The sequence below is a fragment of the Diceros bicornis genome, chromosome 10 (assembly GCF_020826845.1).
Source record: "Diceros bicornis minor isolate mBicDic1 chromosome 10, mDicBic1.mat.cur, whole genome shotgun sequence".
Lineage (NCBI taxonomy): Eukaryota > Metazoa > Chordata > Mammalia > Perissodactyla > Rhinocerotidae > Diceros > Diceros bicornis.
The window spans coordinates 51,378,318-51,403,515 of NC_080749.1; the positions used below are offsets into that span (position 1 = coordinate 51,378,318).

The 25,198-nt window shown below is 38.2% G+C and overlaps 2 protein-coding genes across 3 annotated transcripts; one reads left to right on the top strand and one right to left on the bottom strand.

The window, feature by feature from the left end:
* The first annotated feature begins 438 nt into the window (after positions 1-438).
* On the top strand, positions 439-10,555 carry SSB (small RNA binding exonuclease protection factor La). Its single transcript, XM_058549214.1, has 12 exons — positions 439-533; positions 2,257-2,331; positions 5,161-5,264; positions 5,352-5,526; positions 6,411-6,518; positions 6,876-6,976; positions 8,077-8,148; positions 8,468-8,510; positions 8,917-9,057; positions 9,690-9,876; positions 10,011-10,142; positions 10,467-10,555. The coding sequence occupies exons 2-12, from the start codon at positions 2,266-2,268 to the stop codon at positions 10,553-10,555; spliced, it is 1,218 nt and encodes a 405-aa protein (XP_058405197.1). The 5' UTR covers positions 439-533; positions 2,257-2,265.
* On the bottom strand, positions 10,556-22,921 carry METTL5 (methyltransferase 5, N6-adenosine). Of its 2 annotated transcripts, XM_058549219.1 has the most exons (7): positions 22,505-22,921; positions 20,435-20,549; positions 19,850-20,031; positions 18,138-18,220; positions 12,657-12,708; positions 11,080-11,129; positions 10,556-10,658 (listed from the first exon to the last, which is right to left on the bottom strand). In XM_058549219.1, the coding sequence occupies exons 1-7, from the start codon at positions 22,611-22,613 to the stop codon at positions 10,620-10,622; spliced, it is 630 nt and encodes a 209-aa protein (XP_058405202.1). In that variant the 5' UTR covers positions 22,614-22,921; the 3' UTR covers positions 10,556-10,619. The 2 variants fall into 2 exon arrangements, with proteins under 2 accessions (XP_058405202.1, XP_058405203.1); XM_058549220.1 differs by lacking the exon at positions 12,657-12,708.
* Between the last annotated feature and the right edge of the window lie 2,277 nt (positions 22,922-25,198).

Below are 25,198 nucleotides of genomic sequence, written 5' to 3' on the forward strand. Positions count from 1 at the left end.
CTCTTAAACACTCTACTGTATTGTTTTCTCGACTCTTAAGATTCCATGAATCTTTGATTTTTTTAAATTTCACTTGTCATGATTTTTGAGAACTACAACACGATACAGTTGAGATACATACGGATAATTAAAACAATTTTTTTGAAAAGCATAATCTGAAAAAAAATGCCAAACACTTCATATAAATGGAGAGCCTAAGGAACAGCTGGAGATACCAATGCCGTGCAGAAATACTTAAAAATAAATATTTACCCAAGCACCGTCCAATACCCCGCGGGACATTGTAAGCCAGCTTCCTCAAAGTGACGGCGGGACTCCGCGGGCCGTGGGAGACCACGGCCGGCGCGCATGCTCATAGCGCGGCGCCGGCTCCTGCGCGCTCGAAGCCCGCCCATTAGAGCCGCAAGGGCTGCCGGGACAGTCCCCATCTTCTCTGCGCGCGTTGAGGCCGTCCGGCGGCGCTGGGAAGTAGAGACGTTGTTGTGGGTGTTAGTGGTCCTGTGGCGCGGCTTTGCGGGACCAGGACCTTAAAGGTGAGCAACTGGTGGTGGCTAGTGAGACGAAGGTACAAAAGGGTCTGCTTTGCATGGTGCGCGATGGCTTGTTCCTTTTCCTTGCGGCCTCAAGCTGGGTGCGTCCGCTCCTCGCCTTCGTTAGGTCCCGGGCGAGCGTCGCGTGGGCCGCAGCCCGAGGCGGCACGCTGGGCAGCGAGCGGAGGGGCACGGGCCGCGGCGAGGTGCGGGCCGACCCCTGCGAGGGACGCAGGAGCTGGGTGTTCCCCGCATGTGCCTGGGGCCCAGGCGAGCCAGTGGTTGCCTTGGGACGGGGCTCTGGCGGGGTCTATGGACAGAGGCTGCCCGCATCCCCGCGGCGTCTTTAAGGTTTCCTACCTCCACTGCTTTACAGTGTCTACGAAGGCGGACGTTTCGGGCCACTTGTGTAAGTTTCTGGGGGAGGTTGGCGCTGGTTAAACGCTGGAGGGTTCCTTGGATCATGCGGGGCAGACTGGAGGGGGGAGAATTGGGGCCGCAGGTGTTCCCTGGCGTCACTCTTCGGTTTTTAGGGTCCTCCTTCACTCACATCAAGGCTTCTGTGCGAAATGGGAAAGTGTCAGTAATGTTTCACTTCTAGTTGTACATTCTGGGAAAGTATCTGATGAAACGAATTTCCAAAATTGGCTAGGTCTAAGAAGTCTTGTAAAAACTAAATAGTTCTTTTATCTCACCCTTTGCTTTATAAGGGGCCCTCCATCATGGTAATAACTTAGGAATGTAGATTGTGGTCGACAAACCAATGCATAAGATTGAGCTAACTTTGTAGTGCGAGGTGCAGCATACACATCCCTATGGCGTGAGCTTCCAGTGTGTATCCAGGTTATTGCATAGCAGTTACAGTGTATAAAGCGATGTCTCCAAGAAGTGTACCAATGATACTTCGTCACTAGAGTCAACTAATGGCAGATATCCTTGATGAGTTCTTGTAAATATACTTTTGTACAATATGGATGGCTACGTGGTTTAATAGAGCAGTGGAGACAAGTAATTTGAAGTCAGAAGACTTGGTTTGTGATCCCTGCAAACCACCCACACAGCTTCATTTTTTTCTGCAATGTTTATGTCAGGGATGTGAAACAGGAAACTGGCTGTAAGGTTACCCAATATATTAGGGAATTAGTAGGCATACCCCCAGTTTAACGTTGTTTTAGTGTCCCCAGGCTCTCAAATTATCATTTTCATGTGTTCCTTAACATAGGGTATCTAATCTAACTCCGACTGTAATATTTGAATTTTTTTCATCTTAAAGTTATGATACTTAATCTTTGCTGATAAGTTTTTGCTAAGTCAGCTGTGACAAATTTTAAAAGAAATGAGACCCACACCAAACAAATAGCACTGAGATCCATAATAATATACTGACAGGTGGTGATCTGCTTAAAGCTGGAAATGGTTGTTAAGTGGTTGAATGGAGTTTTTTCCCCCAAAGCTTTTTTGACCAGCTGAATGAAGGTAACCACTTGTTCTGTTATAGAAGATGGAACAGTGATTTACTGAAAGGGGTGCAGATTATTGATAGCATTTCAATTTTCCATCACTTATTCTAAAGTTTTCTTTTTTTGAAATTTGAGAATTGAATAAATTAAAAATGGTGACTTTTAAGAAAACAATGGGGTAGTGATATTTTTAAAACGTTTTTCTAGTCTTGAGTTTAATGTAAAAAATAATAATATTCTTTATGCCAATTTGGGAAAATTTCCAGATAGCCACAATGGCCGAAAATGGTGATAATGAAAAAATGGCTGCTCTGGAGGCCAAAATCTGTCATCAAATTGAGGTATGATCTTGTTCTATTAAATTGCAAAAACAAGCTCTTCGAAAGGAAGTTTAGGGCCTCAAAACAAGTACAGAAAGAACATTTAATTTTAGTATATTGTCCTATTCAACATTTGGTTTGTCTTTGAGTCTTGGAATTAGATGAACATAGTAGTATAGTATATAGTTTTATATTGGTGGAGCCAGTTTATGAAATCCAAGGACTACAGACATTTCAAAAGGTAACACTGTAGTGTTACTTAACTTTTTTTTTTTGCTTTAGTTTCCTAGCCTATAAAGTGAGGATAATAGTAGTACCCTCCTCATAAGGTGGTTGTGAGGATTACGCCAGTTAATAAAATGTAAAACATTTAGAAGAGTGCCTGGCATATAATAAGATAACAGAAAAATCCTTGGTAAAGTACCTTCCCTGTTAAATAACACTTTACATTCTTGAAGGTCCTAGTAGTTTTTTCTGCCCAATTAGTTCTTTTCAGCTGTTTTAACTTTTAACAGTGTATCTGTTTTCAAAGTTCTGTTAGCATTTTTTTGAACCTAGGTATTGTATTTTAAGTTGAAGCTTTAAATGGTTGCATGGAAAATTATTCCTTAATTTATGTTTTATATTCTTACTGAGGAACTTCAGATCATATTATTTGGTGTTTTTTTGTTTTTTTTTTTTTGCCTGAGCCAACGTCTGTGCCCGTCTTCCTCTATTTTGTAGTGGGTCACTGCCACAGCATGGCTGATGAGTGGTGTAAGTCTGCACCTGGGATCCGAACCCATGAACCTGGGCCACCAAAGCAGAGTGCGCTGAACTTTAACCACTATGCCATGGGGCCAGTCCCTGGTGGGTTTTTTTGGTTTGTTTTTTAAACTCGCAGAACTATTTTTTTTTGTGTGTGAGGAAGATCAGCTCTGAGCTAACATCCATGCCAGTGCTCCTCTTTTTGCTGGCCCTGGGCTAACATCTGTGCCCGTCTTCCTCTACTTTATATGGGACGCTTCCACAGCATGGCCTGACAAGCGGTGCATCGGTGCACGCCCAGGATCCGAACCCGCTATGCCACGGGGCCGGCCCCAGAACTATTTTGTTTAAAGTTGCACTTCTCTGTCATTTTAAATTTCCTATGTTACAACTTTTTATACTAATTTCTTTGTAATTGTGGAGAAAAATTACCAATTATTCTGTGTTTAATATTTAGAACAATACAAAGATGTATATAGGAAAAGTTAATGTCCCTTCCATGCCTACCAAATCCTACCCTCCAGAGGTAATCAAGATTAAAAGCCTGATGCATACCCTTTCACACTTTGGTCAGTGCTCACACTAACATAATTTATATTTTCTTCTTTTTCCCCCATTAAACATGGGGTGCATTTTGGGTAGTAAAGTTTTGTGTCATCTATAATTTACCCAATTCTCTATTTGATATGTAGGATATTTCCAATTTTTTTAGCTGTAATAGTTCTACGATGAATATCTTTTTACAGTCATGCACCGCATAATGACCTTTCAGTCAACATCAGACTGCATATACGACAGTGGTCCCATAAGATTGGTACCATATAGCCTAGGTATGTAGTAGGCTATACCATCTACGTTTGTGCGAGTACACTATATGAAGTTTGCACATCGAAATGGCCTAACATTGCATTACTCAGACTGTGTCCCTGTTGTTAAGCGACATTTGACTGTATATAAATCTTAGTAATCATGTTTACTGATTTCTTTAAGATAAAATTCCTAGAAGGAGATGTACTGGCTCAAGGGCTGTGCACATTTTTTACAACTTTTTTTGTTTTGGTGAGGGAGATTGGCCATGAGCTAACATCCATTGCCAATCTTCCTTTTTTGCTGAGGAAGATTAGCCCTGAGCTACATCTGTACCCATCTTCCTCTATTTTGTATATGGGACACTGCCACAGCATGGCTTGATGAGTGGTGCGTGGATCCGCATCAGGGATCCGAACCCCCAACCCCGGGCTGCCGAAGCAGAGCGTGCAAACTTAACCACTACGCTACCAGGCCAGTCCCTAAAACTTTTGATACTTATTGCCAGTTTACATCTCTGTCTACATGACCATTTCTCTGTGTTCAGGCCAATACTAGGTATTGTTTTTAGAATTTTGGCCAAAATGTTAGGTGAAAAATGCTATTTCATTGCTTTAAATTGCATCTTTGATTAATAATGAGGTTGAACTCTCTTATGTTTATATTACATTTTAATTTTTAGTAATTTCTTTTTAATGACCTTTACCCATTTTTCTATTAGGGTTTTAAGGTTTCTTCCTTCCCCCTTGAGTCCTAAGAATTATTAACAAACTTCTGTGTTTGTCTTTTACTTTTTATGCTACTTTTGGCATTCCAAGTAGTCACACGTGGGTCTTTTCATGTATGGTTTTTTTCTTTGCTTTTATACTGAGAATGAATGCCTCTATGCTTAAATTAGATAAACGTGCACCTATTTTTTTAACTTTTAAAAATTAGAGTGATTAACCAGTTCATTCTAGTTCTTTTTATTTAGCAATCTATTCCTTCCACGCTGATTTGAAACAAGAGGCTGTTCATATACTAAATCTTTAAATATGGTTTTGTTTTAAGGCTTTATAGTCTATTGACATATCTGTTAATTACATTGTTTCACTAATCAATTTTTAGTTTTATCTGTTAATTTGTATTATAAATATTTCATTATAGTATATTTAGGAGAAAATGTTTATTGCCTCTTAAGTTATGACACGTATTTTTAAAGAATAGAGCTAGCTGATACAGTGGTGGTAAAAAAAATGCCAGGATTGGACTCAGTATTATACAGTGCTCTGAAATAATATTGTAATTATCTTGCAGTATTATTTTGGTGACTTCAATTTGCCACGGGACAAATTTTTAAAGGAACAGATCAAACTGGATGAAGGCTGGGTACCTTTGGAGATAATGATAAAATTCAATAGGTAAAAACCTTTTAAAAATCATCTTTAGATTTTCTGTTAACAAGTGCTACTACTAAGTCTTAAAATGCTTTTACATATATTCTTCAGGTTAAACCGTCTAACAACAGACTTTAATGTTATAGTAGAAGCACTGAGCAAATCAAAGGCAGAACTCATGGAAATAAGTGAAGATAAAACTAAAATCAGAAGATCTCCAAGCAAACCCCTCCCTGAAGTGACTGATGAGTATAAAAATGATGTAAAAAACAGATCTGTTTATATTGTAAGTGGGCCTTTAATGCATTTAATTGTATCTTACATTTATTTAGAAAGAACATATAGTTGTGTGGATAAGACTAAGGGCTCAGGAATCATACCTTCACCACTTACTATATGTCCTTGGGCAATGTTCTTAACCTCTCTTAAGCCTCATCTTCCTAAATGGGGATAACATTTTTTACCTTATAGAACTGTTGTGAGAATTAAATGAAAAAACCCATACACCATTGGACAAAATCTTTGGCATATTGTAAGCACCCAGTGCATATCAACTGTTCTTATTTATTAACAGATAAACTTGATAGCAATTTTCTTTAGCATATTAATTTTTAAGGAAATTTTTTTCTGAAAATTTCAGACATACAAAAGGAGCTTGAATATATAATGTATGTTTATCCATCTTCAACAGCTGATTCACTTCAACACGTGATTAATCTTGTTTTATTTTTGTCCTGACTGGATTATTTTGGAGTGGAATCCCAGATAAATGAGTCACTTTTATTGTACCGGAGAACAGTGGCTCTTAATCAGAGCTGTTAAACATTTGAGAGACAGAGAGAAAGATCCTGGTTTCATTTCTTTTTTTTTTTTTATATAATTTTATTTATTTATTTATTTTTCCCCCAAAGCCCCAGTAGATAGTTGTATGTCATAGCTGCACATCCTTCTAGTTGCTGTATGTGGGACACAGCTCAGCATGGCCAGAGAAGCGGTACGTCGGTGCACGCCCGGGATCCAAACCCAGGCCGCCAGCATCAGAGTGCAAGCGCTTAACTGATAAGCCACGGGGCTGGCCCCCTGGTTTCATTTCAAGACAAAATGAATCAGAATTTCTGGCAAATGGTTTACCAGAGAAGTCATTTGTACATTTCTTCCTTCTCTTTACAGAAAGGCTTCCCTGCTGATGCAACCCTTGATGACATAAAAGAATGGTTAGAAGATAAAGGTCAAGTACTAAATATTCAGATGAGAAGAACATTGCACAAAGCATTTAAGGTTTGGTTGTGTGATGTTACAGACTTTTTTTTTTTTTTGCAGGGAAAGTTTCGCCCTGAGCTAACATCTGTTGCCAATCTTCCTCTTTTTTTTTTTCCCTCTCCAAAGCCCCAGTATATAGTTGTATATCCTAGTTGTAAATCATTTTAGTTCTTCTATGTGAGCTGCTGCCACATGGCAACTGACAGACAGGTGGTGTGGTTCCACGACTGGGAAGCAAACCTGGGCCACTGAAGCAGTGAGTGCCGAACATTAACCACTAGGCCATCAGGGCTGGCTCAGTGGTGTTAGGGTTTTTTTAGTTGAAAAATATATGGGACATAACTTTGAAAAAAACTCTTCTTCTCCTATTAATAGGGATCAATATTTGCTGTGTTTGATAGCATTGAATCTGCTAAGAAGTTTGTTGAGACCCCTGGCCAGAAGTACAAAGACACAGACCTGCTAATACTTTTCAAGTAAGTCTTTTTGCTGATGTTTCCTCTGGCCACTTAGTTATATGGAATTGCTACATTGGGGTAAGGAGTATGGAATAGCATCCCCAGTAAGGCCAGTATTTTTACTGTCCTTAGGCATCCTTTGAGAAATGCTTGGTTTGCTCAGCAGAAACTACTGGTCCTTTGAGACTATAAGGAAGTGTTTATTAGTACCTTTTCTCTGTTAGCAGTGATAAAGGAGGTTACGCGTTAGTACTTATTTTGCATTTAAAACTTATAATCAGGCTAGATACTAAAATTTGGGCTTTTGGTGTGGTTAGAGAATAAATCACTGTATAATTTTTATTCTTATTTCTCATTATATATGCCTGTATTTTTCCTTTCCTTTCCTTTACAGTACAAAGGATTATTTATTAGAGATTTGGATCACATTCTTTAATATATGTGTTTTTAAAAATTAGGACAAACCAGAGCATTTTCATGATAAAGTTAATTGTAGAGCCATAGTCCCCTACTTTTGCATTACATAGTCTTCTAAATGTTATATACTAAACTTGATGGACTTAGAGATGTGCTGTGATGAATCATACTATCTATCATACCCTCAAAAGTATTTTTTAACATGGGATTTTCATAATTGTTCTTATTCTTGGTTCTCAGAGATTTTAGAATTTTCTCCATTTGTGAAATGAACACTATAGAAAACTCTATGAAACATTAAAGTATTTATATAACTTCTGATTTACTTTTTTTTTTCGATACATGAATGATAAATGAAAACTAACATGAGATTGTTAATGGATATGGGGTTTCTTTTGGGGGTCATGAAAATGTTCTGAAATTAGTTAATAGTGATGGTTGTACAATTCTGAATATACTAAAAAAAACATTGAATTGTATACTTTAAAAGGGAGAATTTTATGGCATGTGAATTATTTCTTAGTAAAGCTGTTATCAGAAAAACATAAGAGTAGCTTCTTGGGCATCTTTTGAATTTTTAGGTAATTATGTCGATAGAAAATGTAACATTCCTTCCTATGCCACATCTTAAATCATTCAAAACAATTTGCAGTCTTATCTTTGTTCTCATGAACTTAGCCTCTATATTTTGTGTCCTTTAGGGAAGATTACTTTGCAAAAAAAATTGAAGAAAGAAAGCAAAATAAAGAGGAAGCTAAATTACGAGCTAAACAGTAAGTACGTTGAGCCTAATCATAACATTTTAATTCCTTAAAGCTTTGACAAGGCTAGAGTTAGTGGTTCTAGGAAGTAGAGCTGATGATGAGCTCTGAAATGAGTAACAGTAAGCCTTTTGTATAACATTGAGGTCCTAAGCTGCCTTGATAATCTTCAGGCCACATTTTGTTGCACTCTAGCACTGGACAATCAGAAAACCTAAGAACTGGCTTTGCTTATAAAGTAGTTTAGTGATCATGATCAAGGTTAAGTTTATCAGGATTTAATTTTCTTACATAGTAAATGGAAACACTCTAATTACATTTTTATTTGTAGGGAGCAAGAAGAAAAACAAAACTTAGCAGAAAATGCTGAACTGGTAAGTATATATTACTGGTATCTAAGAAATCTGTAATTCCAAGTTATGAGAATAAAAGGTCTGAGGACTTTTTAAAATAAATATGTAAGTAAGCAAGTGTATAGTTGTATTGCACTAACATAATAGCCAAATAATATTGCCTAGAATTATTATTCAGGGAGATAATTTAATAACCAGATTTAAATAATAACTAATATATATAACTAATTAAATATTATTTGTTGGAGAAATTAAATGAGTTAAAATCAGAAGCCATTGTAGAACAAAGAAAAATGCACCGTTAAACTACTTCAAAATAGCGTTTTAGTTTCTAGCTTTTTCCTTGTATAGGTATAGAGTGGTATAAGCCATTTCTGATTTGTGGTTGCTTTTAAGAAACTTTTTTATTGCCTTGATATTTTTATAGAAATCTCTAGAAGAAAAGATTGGCTGCTTGCTGAAATTTTCGGGGGACTTAGATGATCAGACCTGTAGAGAAGATTTGCACATCCTTTTCTCAAATCATGGTGAAATAAAATGGATAGTCTTTGTCAGAGGAGCAAAAGAGGTTTGGAAACCTTCATATGCTTTTTAGCAATCAGTTTAAAAATTCATAGAAACTTATCTTTTAGACAATAAAATCAGTAGAAAGAAAGTGATTTCTTTATTGTGTTTCTGAAAATAGTTTCTACTTGTTCATTTACTTTCTGTTTTATCATTGCCATCACTGGATGTGATGTCTGATATTTTCTTTCCTTTTTTTTTTTTTTGTAAGGAAGATCGGCCCTGAGCTAACATCTGCCAATCCTCCTTTTTGCTGAGGAAGACTGGCCCTGGGCTAACATCCATGCCCATCTTCCTCTACTTTACATGGGATGCTGCCACAGCATGGCTTGCCAAGCAGTGCGTTGGTGCGCGCCTGGGATCCGAACCCGCGAACCCTGGGCCGCCACAGCGGAATGTGCGCACTTAACCGCTTGCACCACCAGGCTGGCCCCTGATATTTTCTGAATTATTCTGTGAATAACTGTTGGTATCAGCGACTGCAAGTTTTGTAGTAACTTCCTTCCTGTGTTCAGTAAAATTCATTGAAACTGGTAATGGCATAGAAAATTTGCAGGTAGAAAAAATTACTTTGAGCAAAGGAATTAACTGTGGGACTAAAAACTTAAGGGCTTTCATTTTCTGTCTTTGGTGTAGGGAATAATTCTATTTAAAGAAAAAGCTAAGGAAGCACTGGATAAAGCCAAAGATGCCAATAATGGTAACCTAAAATTAAGGAACAAAGAAGTGACATGGGAAGTACTAGATGGAGATGTGGAAAAAGAAGCATTGAAAAAAATCATAGAAGATCAACAAGAATCCCTAAACAAATGGAAGTCAAAAGGTCTTTAGTTCTGATTTTTCTTTGACAGCTTGATATTTTAAACTCATTTGAGTAAAAATTTTAATCAGGTTCAAAACACACTGACAAGAGATTTAAAACATTTCTTTACTGACTTCTCAATTATGTCTCCACAGGTCGCAGATTTAAAGGAAAAGGAAAGGGAAATAAAGCTGCCCAGGGTGGGTCTGCTAAAGGAAAAGTACAGTTTCAGGGCAAGAAAACTAAATTTGACAGTGATGATGAACATGATGAAAATGGTGCATCTGGTAAGTTTTTCTAAAGTCCTTTAGTACTTTCATGAGAAATTATCTGTGGGAGAGAACAGTCATGTCATTTTTCAACTTCTGTATGGCTGACATTCTTGGATTGTGATTTACCCCGGTTATGCCCTTTTACAAGTGGAAAACAAGGATTTTTGGAAGATAAGTTTAGAGAGCAGCAAGTCTGTACTAAAGGAGAAGTCTTTTCTCATTGGTGTAGGGAAGTTGTTGCTAATCTTTTTGAACAATTATTTTTGATAATTATGCTCAATATTAAAATAAGTAATGTTTAAAGTGAACTTAACAAAAATTAATTCTGTTATGGTATAGGACCAGTAAAAAGAGCAAGAGAAGAAAGAGATGAAGAAGAACCTGCATCAAAACAACAGAAAACAGAAAATGGTGCCGGAGACCAGTAGTTTAGTAAACAAATTTTTTATTCATTTTAATTAGGTTTTAAGCTGCTTTTGTTTTTGGAGGCTTTTAAAAAGAAAACCGAATTAGGTCCACTTCTATGTCCACCTGTAAGAAAGGAAAATTTTTTGTTTAACTTGTCTTTTTTTGTTATCCAAATGAGATTTTTTTTTAATGTATAGATCTGTTGGTGTTATTTCAGATGATTCAAATATCAAAAGAAAAATTCTTCCACTGAATTCCCTTTGTAATATGAGACTGTATTAGTACAAACTAATAAAATATATACTGTATAAAAAGAACAAAAACTTAGTTTATTTTTCCTTTTTGTCCCCAAAGCATTTGAGAACGAATTTGTGTTAATCCTGGAGTATTGGCTTTTAATTATAGGCCCATCCCACAGTTAATTATTCTGTCTCCTAGGCTGGCTTTCTGTATGTATTCATGCAACTTGATAACATTAGAAATAATTACTTATTGCAAAGTTTTTCAGTACTGAATATAGATAAGTGAGAATCAAGAGACTTACTGATTTTTTTCTATGAAATTTGTATGATGCTGGCAAGTCGTATCGCAGCTCTATAAAACAAAAGCCATCTAAGGATAAAAACTATATTTCCAAACATTTATCAACCTTGACTAAAAAAAAAATGTACTAAATGCTGGTAAGCCAGACATTTTAGACCTGTCACTTTAACTTATCCAAGGACTGACTTGATATGTCCCCAAGATTAGACACGGCATGCTGAGCTTGGCATTTCTTCTATCTTGGTCATTTATACCAAAATTTGAGGTTATGGGGAAGAGTTTAGAAGGATGACAAGTGGACGAAAAAGTATATATCCTATCAAGATGATAGTACTTTCCTGTTTTTTATTTCCTAATCTACAGGTAGTAATCTCATAATAACCATGCTTATTTTAAAAATTTGTCTGGATTTTAGTAATGGTAGTAAGTAGTGTATTTTCCTACTAAGCTCTCAAATGAAACCCCACTTTTCATATTCTTACCTTCTAAAGAATAATGTAGGTTCTCCAAACTTAGTACTGATCGTTTGAGAGAGATGGCAGTGAGTCTACCTATCCTTCATATTTTGCAGCATAAATTATAACTCTAGATCACAGCTGTCAAATTTTAATCAAATCACCTTGAAATCAAATCTTGTTGAAATGCAGGTTATAATTCAGTAGATCTGGGTGGACCCTGAAATTTTGCAAGTCTAACAAGCTCCCAAGGGATGTTAATGCTGATGGTCTGAGGACCATATATGGAGTAGCAAGTATACTCGCTTGATATACTATTGGAACTGTTCTAAGGTGTTCTATGTTGCATATTATAATACCTTAAACCAGTAAGGAATGACAGTACTGAATATAATAGGAAGACTGACAGAGCTTTTACACATCACACTACTAATTATGAACAGTAATAGATCTAGTTATATGGTTAACACTACAATGCTAATCCATAGTCAGTTTATTATGTAAAAAACATTACCCCCTTATTATACTCTTATTTCCGGCTTTTCAGAATTATTTGGATTAAATGTTAGCTTTTAGTTATATGCTTTCTCCATTTTGATGATTTTGTATAATATCCAATTTACTAATAAAAATGTTATCAAACATGATTTACTCAGAGTGTAGATGATTATATTCTATCTCCTACTAAAAAAAGAAAAAGCTTCATGTTATTTTCCTTCAGGGACAATTAGAGATTTGAAATAGAATGGTAATCCAGGCATAATCTGGTGGTATTTTCCATGAATGGATTTTAAACTGAGGACTGACCACCTCCAAGTCCCAAGCTCTTAAGTCACAGTGATGCTATATATATATGTGGTTCTGTCTGAGCCTAGAGGGACCAAATACTTGGGTGCTATTAGAAATTTTGAGTAATTGGGACAGTCTTAGGCAAACACTGATACCCCTTCTTTACTCCATTTCCAGTCCATTACCAAGCACACATTTTGCCACACTGAAAAACATGATCTACAGTACATTTTCTCAGCACCCCTATAAAAATTCTGTTGGGCTAATGCATGTTGGCCACCTTAGATAATTAGGGTTGAGATTTATTTTGTGAGAAACTTAAAAATTGTCTTACCTGCAATGACATCTATCTTGATTTTCCATTCTGCAGCTTTCTTTTGAATATGCTGAACGTAAATAACACATTAATGTGAGCTGATTTTTAAATTTTTTAAAACTTGCTTTTTATTAATACTTGACAGTAAGTTTTCAAGCTTTTAAGAATCCATTAGAATTTAGACCTTTAAAAATTTTTCAGGGGGCCTGGCCTGGTGGCGTAGTGGTTTAGTTTGTGTGCTCCACTTTGGCGGCCCAGGGTTCATGGGTTTGGATCCCAGGTGCGGACCTACACACCACTTATCAAGCCATGCTGTGGCAGGTGTCCCACATATAAAGTAAAGGAAGATGGGCATGGATGTTAGCCCAGGGCCAGTCTTCTTCAGGAAAAAGAAAAGGATTGGCAACAGATGTTAGTTCAGGGCTAATCTCCCCCACCAAAAAAAAAAAATTTTTCAGGGCCAGCCCGGTGGCATAGTGGTTAGGTTCGTGCACTCTGCTTTGGCAGCCCTGGGTTTGCAGGTTCAAATCCTAGGCGTGGACCCATGCATCCCTCATCAAGCGATGCTGTGGCAGGTCCCACATACAAAACAGAGGAAGACTGGCACAGATGTTAGCTCAGGGCCAATCTTCAGGAAGATTGGCAACAGACGTTAGCTCAGAGCCAGGCTTCCTCACACACACAAAAAATTCAACTGGGTGGATGGTATTTTGAAAATAAGAAACTAAGCTATTTCAATATATTTAATAATCTGAACCAAATTACATAATTAAAGAAATAAAGCTATTAGTTCAGAAATACATCGAAGTGCATAATGCACTCATAGTTTCTGCAGTGTTGTTTCATCACTATACAGCTATCCTTCTGGAAACCATTCAGCAGAGATCTATGTTCTCAGGCAATTCAGGTATTGGTACAGTAGTTAAGAACATGGTCTCTGGAGCCAGACAGCTTGCATTTGAACTGCAGCTCAATTGCTACTCAATAGCTATATAACCCTGAGAAATTACTTATTCTTTCTGTTCAGTTCCTCATCTGTTAAATGAAGATAATAATGGTATCTCTCATCAGATTGTTGTGGAATAGGAAAAGTGCTTTGAACTGTGCTGGGACACATTATAAGTACTAAATGTTAGCTATTTATATGTCTAAAATTCTTGAGCCACTCAATAAAATCTTTGGTTATTAATTTGTTATAAAATTGGCTTTATGAATTTTAAAAAATATATATACAACACTCTAACATTAATAGAAATGGAAAAAAGTTGCCTATAATCCTCTAAATAAGTTATGTGCATAATTTGCTAGAAATACAATAGTAGAGATATCAATATTTGGTATTATAAGCATTTTGTTCATGTTGGTAGTGTTCATAAAACTTAATTGGCATCAAGCTGATTGATAAAATACTTAACTTTCCCTAAATTTTAGGTTCAAATATTTCCATTATAAACAATACTGACAATATGTTTGTGCTTGTAGTTTTTTCTTGAACTTAATAAATTATCGTAGTTCTGGGCATATTTTTTCCCCTACTTTGGGATCTAGAATTTCTGTATAAGAATACAGACTTTAATGCAAATAATAATGTAATTTAATGGAATCTTAGGGTCTTTGATAAATTTGTGAGAAATAAATTATGATGACATTTCCTTGCTATCTGAGCCCTGAAGCTAGTGAAAGAGGTTTTAGAAGTTAGATTATACAATGGAATGTAGTTGGTTCTGGCAGAGATGTCAAAGAATGAATGGAGTAAGCTTGGGATAAACACTGAAAGAACAGTGCCTGGCTTACCTACTTTGCTGTAACTATGAGCCAAGAACTAAATTCTCACAATGCCTACCGAGAGTCACACAGTTTATTAGCATATCTGCCTGGATACACTTACCCATTACCTAAATACTTCTATCAAAAAATTACTCTAGGGGCTGGCCCGGTGGCGCAAGCGGTTGAGTGCGCGTGCTCCGCTGCAGCGGCCCAGGGTTCGCCGGTTCAGATCCCGGGTGCGCACCAACACACCGCTTGGCAAGTCATGCTGTGGCGGCGTCCCATATAAAGTGGAGGAAGATGGGCATGGATGTTGGCCCAGGCCAGTCTTCCTCAGCAAAAAGAGGAGGATTGGCAGATGTTAGCTCAGGGCTGGTCTTCCTCACACACACACACACACAAATTATATCAAATGTTCTTATATTAATGAATAGTAGAGGGTCAAGCACTTTTAAAAGATAAGGGTCGGGCCGGCCCCGTGGCTTGGTGGTTAAGTGCGCGTGCTCCGCTGCTGGCGGCCCGGGTTCGGATCCCGGCCGTGCACCTACGTACCGCTTCTCCGGCCATGTTGAGGTCGCGTCCCACGTACAGCAACTAGAAGGATGTGTATCTATGACATACAACTATCTACTGGGGCTTTGGGGGAAAAAATAAATAAAAGATAAATGTCTATAGTTAGGGGATCTGGGGTAAGCTTCACTGACAAAGTTACTAATTATATAGAATACTTAAAACAAGCAAAATTGTCACAAGCTTATGGCAGATAGATCTATAGCAAAAAATAGGGACCATCTTAATATTAGAAGTTCATTTCTGGGCCAGCCCCCTGGCTTAGCGGTTAAGTGCGCGCGCTCCACTACTGGCGGCCCGGGGTTCGGATCCCAGGCGCGCACCGACGCACTGCTTCTCTGGCCATGCTGAGGCCACGTCCCACATACAGCAACTAGAAGGATGTGCAACTATGACATACAGCTACCTACTGGGGCTTTGGGGAGAAAAAAAAAAGGAGGAGGATTGGCAATAGATGTTAGCTCAGAGCTGGTCTTCCTCAGCAAAAAGAGGAGGATTAGCACGGATGTTAGCTCAGGGCTGATCTTCCTCACAAAAACAAAAATTAAAAAAAAAAAAAAAAAGTTCATTTCTCCTCATACTTCCTTCACAGTACGCACAGTACACACCAGATTAATTTCTTAAATTTACTTGCTGTGCTAATGGAAATACTGTACTGTCTAAATAAAAATGCACTTAATCAAATATTTGCTTAAAATCCAACTATTAAGCCTGTCAAGGCAATAGTGATAATGCTGCCTCCTAATGGTGGAACATGGCAAGACCAAACAAAGAAGATGGGAGATCATTGGTAATGTGGCTACAGGAATTCATTTAAATAATTAGACTTTGCTGCTTAATTGCGTTTTTTACTGGCATATTTTACTTGGTCTGCATGAACTGTATATGAGCAACATAAAATTTATGTTATGCCAAGCTGTGCAGAAGAGTTCATAGCAGGACTGACTGCTTATCCTTAGAAAGGCCTACATATAAGGTTGGCCCTTAGCTGGAGTATGAGAAGTTAGAATTTGGGAGGGTTTCCACTCCCCATCCCCTTAATTGGTAACAGTGGTTCACTGTGCTTAAACTGTTTATGCTGAATGCTTGTTTTGCTACTGGGAGTCTGGAATTTGGGTATGTGGCAGGCAGGGGGGTGGCTACGTGATCAGTCCCCAATAAAATCCTTGGGCATTGAATCTCTAATGAGCTTCCCTGGCTGACAACATTTCACATGCTTTGTCACAAAAATTTGCTGCTGGGAGAATTAAATGCATTCTGTTTGATTCCACTGGGAGAGAACTCTGGAAGTTTGCACCTGATTTCCCCTTTGCTGATTTTGCTCTGTATCCTTTAGCTTTAATAAATCATAGCCATGAGTATGACTATATGCTGAATCCTATGAGACTTCCTTGTGAATCATCAAACCTGAGGGTGCTTTTCAGAGACCAGTAATCACTGGTGTTTACTTTCACGTATCGAATGGGGATTTATTTATCAGTAAAGTTATGTTGTGTGCTACTGCTTACCTACATGTAACACTACTCATTGTTAGATGTATATATTTTTTTAGCCATGTAATTATATATTTTTAAGGAGTTATTAGATTACCATATATCCAGAACTTATTGTTTCCAAGGATTCCAGTATACTGTATTTACACAAATAAAATACTTTTCCTATAAAACTACTTTAAAATCTCTTAATACATGTATGATTTAAAGTAATATAGCTAACATAGCAATTACATGTGCCAGACACAATTCTAAGTGCTTTGTAAATATTAACTGATTTAATCCTCACAACCCTACAAAGTATAAGGTACTCTTAGTTCCTTATACTATAAGAGTAAAGGTGAATACAGTATAGGTGATGAAACAACTCAAGTACCTTGACCACGATAACACAGCTGGGAAGCAGCAGAGTTCAGACCCGAACCTAGGCAGTCTGGCTTTACAGTCTATGTTCTTGATCATTATGGTATATTGACACTAAAAAAATGTACCACTCCCATCCCCAATTTTCTAGGGTATATCTTATACATGCCCATGTGTTATCTCCTGGCAAGAATAATAATAGAAAAGGTAGTTTCTGAATTCAGATCAGTTTAGCTCTAGCTCAGTGTTCTTCAAAACCAGGACTTACTGCCTCCCTATGCACACCAGGCCACACAGGGACACTGGAACTACAGGCATCAACTAGGACTGACCCAGGCAAACAAGGACATATTGTAACCCTAGTTATACCACACTTCTCTACTCCTGAATTATAGTCCTTTCCTGGTAACAGTTTCTGCCTGAACATTAAATCTTTGACAAAAGAAGTTATATAGGCTGGAAGAAAGCTAATCACAAACGCTAGCTAGTTAAAGGGAAAATTCAGTTTCTAAGTGCCAGATGTTAAAAAAGTTCAAGAGAAATAGATACCCTGGTATTTAGTATTCACAGCAAAGCCTTAAAACACCATCATAAATTTAAAAACAAATGACACAGCAAGAAATAACAAGTGTTGGTGAGGATATGAAGAAAAGGGAATCCTTCTGCACTGTTGGCGGGAATGTAAATTGGTACAGCCACTACAGAAAACAGTATGAAGATTCCTCAAAAAATAAAAATAGAACTATCATATGACTCAGCAATTCCACTTCTGGGTGTATATCAGAAGAACACGAAAACACTAATTCAAAAAAGATATATGCACCCCTATGTTCACTGCAGCCTTATTTACAATAGCCAAGATATGGAAACAAAGTGTCTATCAATGGATGGGATGGATAAAGATGGGTAGAACAGAATACTACTCAGCCATAAAAAGGAGTGAACTCGTGCCATTTGCGACAACATGATGGACCTTGAGGGTATTATGCTAAATGAAATAAGTCAGACAGAGAAAGTAAAATACTGTATGATTTCACTCATTGTGGAATCTAAAAAAAAAAACTGAACAAACAAAACAAAAACAAACTCAAGATACAGAGAACAGATTAGTGGTTACCAGAGGGGAAGGGGGTTGAGGGGTGGGTGAAATGTGTGGAGGGGGACAACTGTATGGTGATGGATGGTAACTAGACTTCTGGTAGTGATCATTGTGTAGTGTATACAGGTGTAGAATTATAAAGATGTATACCAGAAACTTATACAATAAAAAAATAAATGACAGAATATCACAATGATTTGAACTTACTTCTCTAGTTGAGGATTTATGTAAAGAATATACTGCTGTTCTTGCCATTTCCAAAGCAGTCTTCAGAAATGCCATATCTGTCCCTGTTAAAAGAAGAAAAAGCTCCTATTTACATTATACACCTGTTGTCAAAACAGAAGATTAAATGAATACTAGGTATTGAGAAACATTTTTTTCCAAACTCCAAAACAGTCATTTCAAATTCTTTCTGCAACAAGACAGGGCACAAATAAGTAAAATATCTAAATACCTTTTAAGGTTGATAGACTAAAATCAGAATTATACTGCCTTGATTAAATAAGGCTAAAGTAAAAATTTTAGTATCATATTCCAAATTAATGACTTTCAAAAAGGAGAGAAGGGAAAGGATAGAGTCATAATCAGAATCAGGCAGGAGGTGGAGGCAGGACTTTTAAACTATGCATGTCTTTTCTTCCTCTTACTGACTTCCTACCCTCCTTGCCTGCAGCATACAAAAAATAAATAGCCACAGTGAGTCACTATTACTGATGGACAGATGTTGAAACCTGGGGTGTGGTAAGGCATTAAAAAGAGGTTCTAAAGTATAAAATCCTTGAGCCAGCCCTGGTGGTCTAGTGGTTAAGATTCAGCCACTGTGGCTGGAGTTCATTTCCCAGGTCATGGAACCACACCACCCGTCTGTCAGTTGTCATACTGTGGTGGCAGCAGCTCACAGAGAGAACTAAAAAACTAAAAACTAGGACACACAACCATACACTGAAGCGTAAAAAAAAAAAAACTACTAAAAAAAATAAAATAAGAGCCAGCCCTTGGGGCCAGACCTGTGGCTTATCGGTTAAGTGCACGCGCTCCGCTGCTGGCGGCCCAGGGTTCGGATCCTGGGCTGCGCACTGACGCACCGCTTCTCCGGCCATGCTGAGGCGGCGTCCCACATACAGCAACTAGAAGGATGTGCAACTATGACATACAACTATCCACTGGGGCCTTGGGGAGAAAAAGGCGAAAAAAAAAAAAAAAGGAGGAGGATTGGCAATAGATGTTAGCTCAGGGCTGGTCTTCCTCAGCAAAAAAGAGGAGGATTGGCATGGGTGTTAGCTCAGGGCTGATCTTTCTCACAAAAAAAAAAAAAGAGCCAGCCCTGATGGCCTAGCGGTTGCAGTTTGGCACGCTCCCATTCAGCAGCCCAGGTTCGGTTCCTGGGTGCAGAGCCGCACCACTCGTCTGATGGTGGCCATGCTGTGGCGATGGCTCGCGTGGAGGAACCAGAAGAACTTACAACTATACACAACTATGTGCTGGGACTTTGAGGGGAGAAAAGGAAGAAAAAAAAAGGAGGAAGATTGTCAACAGATGTTAGCTTAGGGCAAATCGTCCCCTGCAAAAAATAACAAATTAAAAAAAAGAAAAGAAAGTATAAAATCCTTTATAGGATTCATAATCATTCATAAGCATTAGGCAAATCATTCTTGAAAGCAGATGGAATATAAATAAATGAAAACAAAGACTTTATTCACTTAATACAAATTTGTGAAAACAAAGATTGAAAAATTCAATTCCCTATCCACACATTAAACAAACTGAAATTGAAATCGTAATAACTATACAGGTAAGAGATTGCTTTATTTAATAAACAGTGATAAAATCAGTTAATCCAAACAATCAATGAGAAAATGATTTTTAAAACTTGCTTTTTTATAAATACACCAGTATACCTGATTCTTGTTACTAACCTTTATTATTTTTGGTCCCAAAGGGAGGATTCATAATTACTGTATCAAATGACTTGGACATTCTGTTAGATAATGAGCACACATCACATTGAATCATGTCAATATTTGTTAACCCAAACTCTTCCACATTCCTATTAAATATTTCCAATGCATCTTCATCTATGTCAAATCCAACACACAATCTATAAATACAAAACACAGAGAGTGACTACTTATAGCTCCCAAGTCAAAACAATAACAAAACCAAAACCATATACCTTTTTAACCCAACTGGCAAAGTAAGAGTGAGTATTGCCTTTCAACAGCATGATTTCCCAACCCGGCAGGGGTTGGAAACTCAGGTTTGAATAAAAGGGAGGCATCTGACTAGGGAAGCAACAGGCTGTTACCGTTCTGTATTTTAGTTTGTTTTGATGCTCTGCCCATTCAAAATGTACTCAGTATCAGATTCTTGCTCCTCTTATCTCATATTCTTGCTCCTCTTATCTCATACTGTAGAGTCCTATAAATATAATTTAGTTGATCCTAATTAAGCTTCTTATTAAAGCCACCCCATACCCAAATAGTATATGCGGGATCACCTACCCTGCTCCTAACATTGCAGTCCCGATGCTGAGCACTCCACAACCACATCCTAGATCTGCAACCACTTTATTTTCAATGTCATCATATGTGTTATGGATTGTATAGAGCATACATGCTAAAAGATCAAAAAACATATTAGGGAATAAATAAGCAAGTTGATGACCAAAATCCAATTTGTGCAAATGACTCTTTCTACAACAATTTCTTGTCTTGCATTTTTTAGTCCTCCCCCAAACACTGTTACAGATTATTAAAAAAAATAAGGTATAATAACTTGGTATGCAGCAAGAGGCCCCACAAAGGACAATAATATATACCAGTGGTTCCCAAAAACTAGTCTCTGCTGACAATGCCAAGAATGAGAAAGCTTTGAGGTAAAATGAGAAAAATAAGGTCAAAATATTTTATTTTTCCTCAGCTTGTTCAAAACATTGCTATAGATACATACACATATCAGTTCTTTTTTTGATGTTGAAATATTATTTTTATGAAAGGATGCTTAAGAGTAAATAGGTTTTAAGAAATCTTTCCTTGTCAAAAAGTAAAAGGCACCCTATTATCAGTCTCCAAAATTGTTTTGAAATCTTACTGATCTGTGAAATCTGTAAGTCTGGGAACCACTAATATCGAACAAACATTAACATTAAAACGACACAGAACTTTTTTGCAACAAGTCTGTCACCGGAACATAGATAACATAAGTTAAAACTAGAATAGGAAAGAAGACCTACATCCACATACATGGCCTTTAGACATATATATTCATGATCTACAGACACATATATTCATAATCTACTAAAGAGACTTGATAAGAGAACCACTGAGGAGCAGAGCAGAAGCTGCAGAGATTGAAAAGGGATCTTTCAAATATACAAAGGTCTGGGATATACTGAAGGTTAAGCATGAGTAATACCATCGAGATCTCCCTGTGCATATCTGAACGCAGCAAGGAATACTGGCCATCACTGATGCCCCAGGATCCAGAGGTTTTATCAAAAATACAATTACAGGGACATCTCAGGCTGACTGTGCTGTCCTGATGATTGCTGCAGGTGTTGGTGACTTTGAAGCCGGTATCTCAGAGAATTAGTGCACCTATGTGCATATTACACACTGGCTGTGAAACAACTGTTTTTGTTTTTTTTTTTTAAAGTTGGATTCCACTAAGAAAACCTATAGTCAGAAGACATTAAAGAAGTCATTATCTAAAGTGAGAAAACTGGACTTAACCCAGACACAGTTTTGTGCCAATTTTTGGTTGGAATTATGACAATATGTTGGAGTTAGGTGCAGATATGCATGTACTTTCCTTGGTTTTCATCAGCAACTTAGAAACAGAACTATGTTGGAGCTGGAAGAGATTCTTCCCTGCATGTGTTTCCAACAAATTAATTTTCCTAAGACTCCCCAATCACTTGGTAATATGTTTATTAAATATGAATAGTTTTTCCTGTGTACTCTCCAGTATTCCCAGAATCAGTGTCTCCCATCAAGCAACCCTGCTGATTCTCAGATCATTTGTTAATACTGAAGTGCATCCTTATCTTCATATAGCACCTATTCTGGATCTGTTAAACTCAGTCCTTCCGCTACCAACTCGAGTATTCATTTCTAGGGCAGAGTATGGCATAGGAATCTTTGCATTGGCAATTCGTTGCAATAGGAAATTGATCCTTAGCAAATATTTACTAAGTTTTAGTGCTAATTTACTAAGTTACTAGTACTAATATTTACAAATATCTCCTAACTAGTACCGGAAACTCTTCTAGGCACTGGGAATTGTGTGAACAAGACCATGAAATTCTTTGCCGTCAAGTTTATCGCAGAACGAAAGGTGTCTGACAGTGTTAAGGGGTATACAGAAACCAAACAGTAAAACGTTAAGTTTGTGTCTGTGTGCGGGGTGTCTTTTGTTACGGTGTCGAGGAAGTTTTCTCTAATGTGATATGTAATCTTAGTGCAGAATTCCTCTAAACATTCTTCGTATCCAAATAACTGTTCTGTTTTCATTATGGAGGGAGCAGACAGGACTAACGCGCGAAGCAAGGGCGTGGCGACCAGCCGCCCTACCTGCAATGTGCGGCCTGGTCGGATACTGTTCTAGAAGTAGCTTGGGCTTTTCGAATCCATCCACTTGTTGCAGGCGGCTCTCTAGTTCCTTAAGCCTCAATTTCTTCATGTTTTAAAAACGTGTGGGCTCTCAGGGTTTAACGGCACTGGGAGAGAAACCAATTTAACTTGGATCTTCATCCCCCCGACGCCCGTTTTTCAGCACCGCTGGCCGGGGGCCGGGCAGAGGACCCAGGGCGCAAAGCACACACCCGGCCCAGGCCGTTCCCGCTCTCCTGCCTGCGCCACCGGCGGGAGGAGTCTTAGGCAAGCCTGTGACGCGCCTCTACGTATCCCGAGCTGAACTCGGCCTCCTCGGACACCTGCAGGGGCTCTGGCCTGGAGTCCCCGCTAGATTCCCCGCGCGGCGTCCCGGCACTTCAAGGGGCTGCTCTCTCCTCGGCCGGGGCCGGAAGCGCCGCCACGCACGCGCGTCCGCCGCCCAGGGCCCCTACGCCGAGCTGAAACCACGACCGGGCGCACAGGTTCCGCTGGCGACCCAAGCGCCTCATCCACTCCGCCTTGGCGGGCCCGCACCACCGATATAGGCCGCCCTTCTCCCAGTCCAGGCGTCCCGTCTGTCCAGTGGCCATTGCCCTCTAGCTTTTTCTTGACATCCTGCAGGTCCTTAAAGGATAGAGGAAGAAAGAGAGTGAAAGTGATGGGGAAGAGAGGGTGAAAGTCACGGTCACTTGGTTTTAATGCCCGGTGTGGTCCTCTCTGCCTCCTGTCTCCCAACTCCCCTCTCAGAAAGGAGCGATCTCCACTCACCTTTGCCTCCGTGGCCATTAGCATGTCCTACTTTAATGTAACTTTGTTTCCCTCTTTTTAGGTCACCTGTGTCACTTACCTCAACTCTCACAGAGTGGTGATGTCAGAGAAGCCCAACGAGAGGGTTTAAATGAAGGAATAGGTGGTAGTAGTGTCAAACGCTGGAAAAGAGGTCCGGCTTTCATCCAGTAGTGTCAGAAACCAAGTGGTAGTGGGTTGTGGGCTGAAAGGAAGTTTAGAAAGTAGAAAGAGTAAATGTGAACAATTCTTAAGAAACGTGGCTACGAAAAGAGGAGTGAGAATGGCTGATGCTTAGTAAGGTTGGGGGAAGTTTTTTGTTTTGTTTTGTTTTGTTTTGTTTTGTTTTCTATAATAGGAGGAGATGTGAACATACCTGAATTCAGACAGGATAAAGCTAATAGCAAGGCAGGGGTTCAAAATACAAGAAAGAGGATAATGGATGGAGTTAGGAACCTGAAAAGGTAGGATCCAGGGCTTAAGTGAAAGCATTGCCCTTAATCTGGGGAATGGACCCTTCTTTTCATTATTAAAGGAAGAAAAAAGAGTGAATGGATGAAGATGAAGTAGAGGGAGTGGTGTCTGAGGCTGCTACTTCCCATGAAAAGCAGAATTCGAAGTTATCTGTTATGAAGATTAAATGAGTTAATACATATAGAGTTCTTAGCACGTAAAGTTAGTACATAAAGTCCTTTGTCACATAAACGCCCAATAAATATTAGTTATTGTTGGTGGTGGTGGTGGTATCCGTTGAGAGGGAGGTGGCTGGAGTAAGGAGTTTGATTCAAATGGATGATTGAAATTAGCTGACTGTATGGAAGGAAAATTGACCCAATGAGGTTGAAGGCATTTTTTTTTCTATTTCTTAAATTAAAATATTTATTTTGAGATAATTATAGATTCATATGTAATCATAAAAAAATAGCACATAGAAATCCTGTGTATCTTTACTCAGTTTCCTCCAATGATAACATTTGGAAAACTATAGTACAGTATCTCAACCAGGATATTGACAGATACAGTCAAGACACAGCATTTCCATCACGACGAAGATCCTTCTTTTTGCCCTTTTGTAGCCACATCCACTTCACTGCAGCCCCTAGCCCCTCCTTAACCCCTGGCAACTACTACTATGTTCTCCATTTTTAGATTCTTGTCATTTGAAGAACTTTATATAAATGGAGCCATACAGTATGTAAACTTTTGGGACTGGCTTTTTTTCACTCAACCTGGAGATCCTTCCAAGTTGTTGTGTGTATCAATAGTTTGTTCCTTTTTACTGGTGTGCTATGGATGTACCACAGTTTGTTTAGATGTTCACCCATTGAAGAACATCTGGGTTGCTTCAAGTTTTTGTCTATTACAAATAAAATTGCTATAGAAATTCGTATACAGTTTTTGTGTGAACATAAGTTTTCATTTCTCTGGGATACATGCCCAGGAGTACAATTGATGAGTTGTATGGTAATTGCATGTTTCATTTTTTAAGAAAGTACCAAACTATTTTCCAGAGTGGCTATGCCATTTTACGTTCCCACTAGTAGTATGTAAGTGATCCAGTTTCTCTGCATCCTAGCCAGCATTTGGTGTTACTACTATTTTTCATTTTAGCCATTCAGATAGTTATATAGTGATATCTCATTGTGGACTTAATTTGCACTTCCTTAATGGCTAATGATGTTGAACATTTTTTATGTGCTTATTTGTCATCTGTATATCCTCTTTGGTGAAATGTCTGTTCATTTCTTTTGCCTGTTTTCTAATTGAATTGTTTTATTTTTTTACTGTTGAATTTTGAGATTTCTTTACATATTCTAGATACTACATCTTTTTCAGATATGTGGTTTCCAAATATTTTCTCTCATT

Bases quoted from the DNA above. Each gene is read 5' to 3' on its own strand.
- SSB (XM_058549214.1), top strand. From the start codon at position 2,266: ATGGCCGAAAATGGTGATAATGAAAAAATGGCTGCTCTGGAGGCCAAA. The intron at 2,332-5,160 runs GTATGATCTTGT...ATTATCTTGCAG, and splicing joins AAATCTGTCATCAAATTGAG to TATTATTTTGGTGACTTCAA. The intron at 6,519-6,875 runs GTTTGGTTGTGT...TCCTATTAATAG, and splicing joins CATTGCACAAAGCATTTAAG to GGATCAATATTTGCTGTGTT.
- METTL5 (XM_058549219.1), bottom strand. From the start codon at position 22,613: ATGAAGAAATTGAGGCTTAAGGAACTAGAGAGCCGCCTGCAACAAGTG. The intron at 20,032-20,434 runs GTAGGTGATCCC...TTGTATTTATAG, and splicing joins ACTGCAATGTTAGGAGCAGG to ATTGTGTGTTGGATTTGACA. The intron at 18,221-19,849 runs GTTAGTAACAAG...TTCTTTTAACAG, and splicing joins TGGGACCAAAAATAATAAAG to GGACAGATATGGCATTTCTG.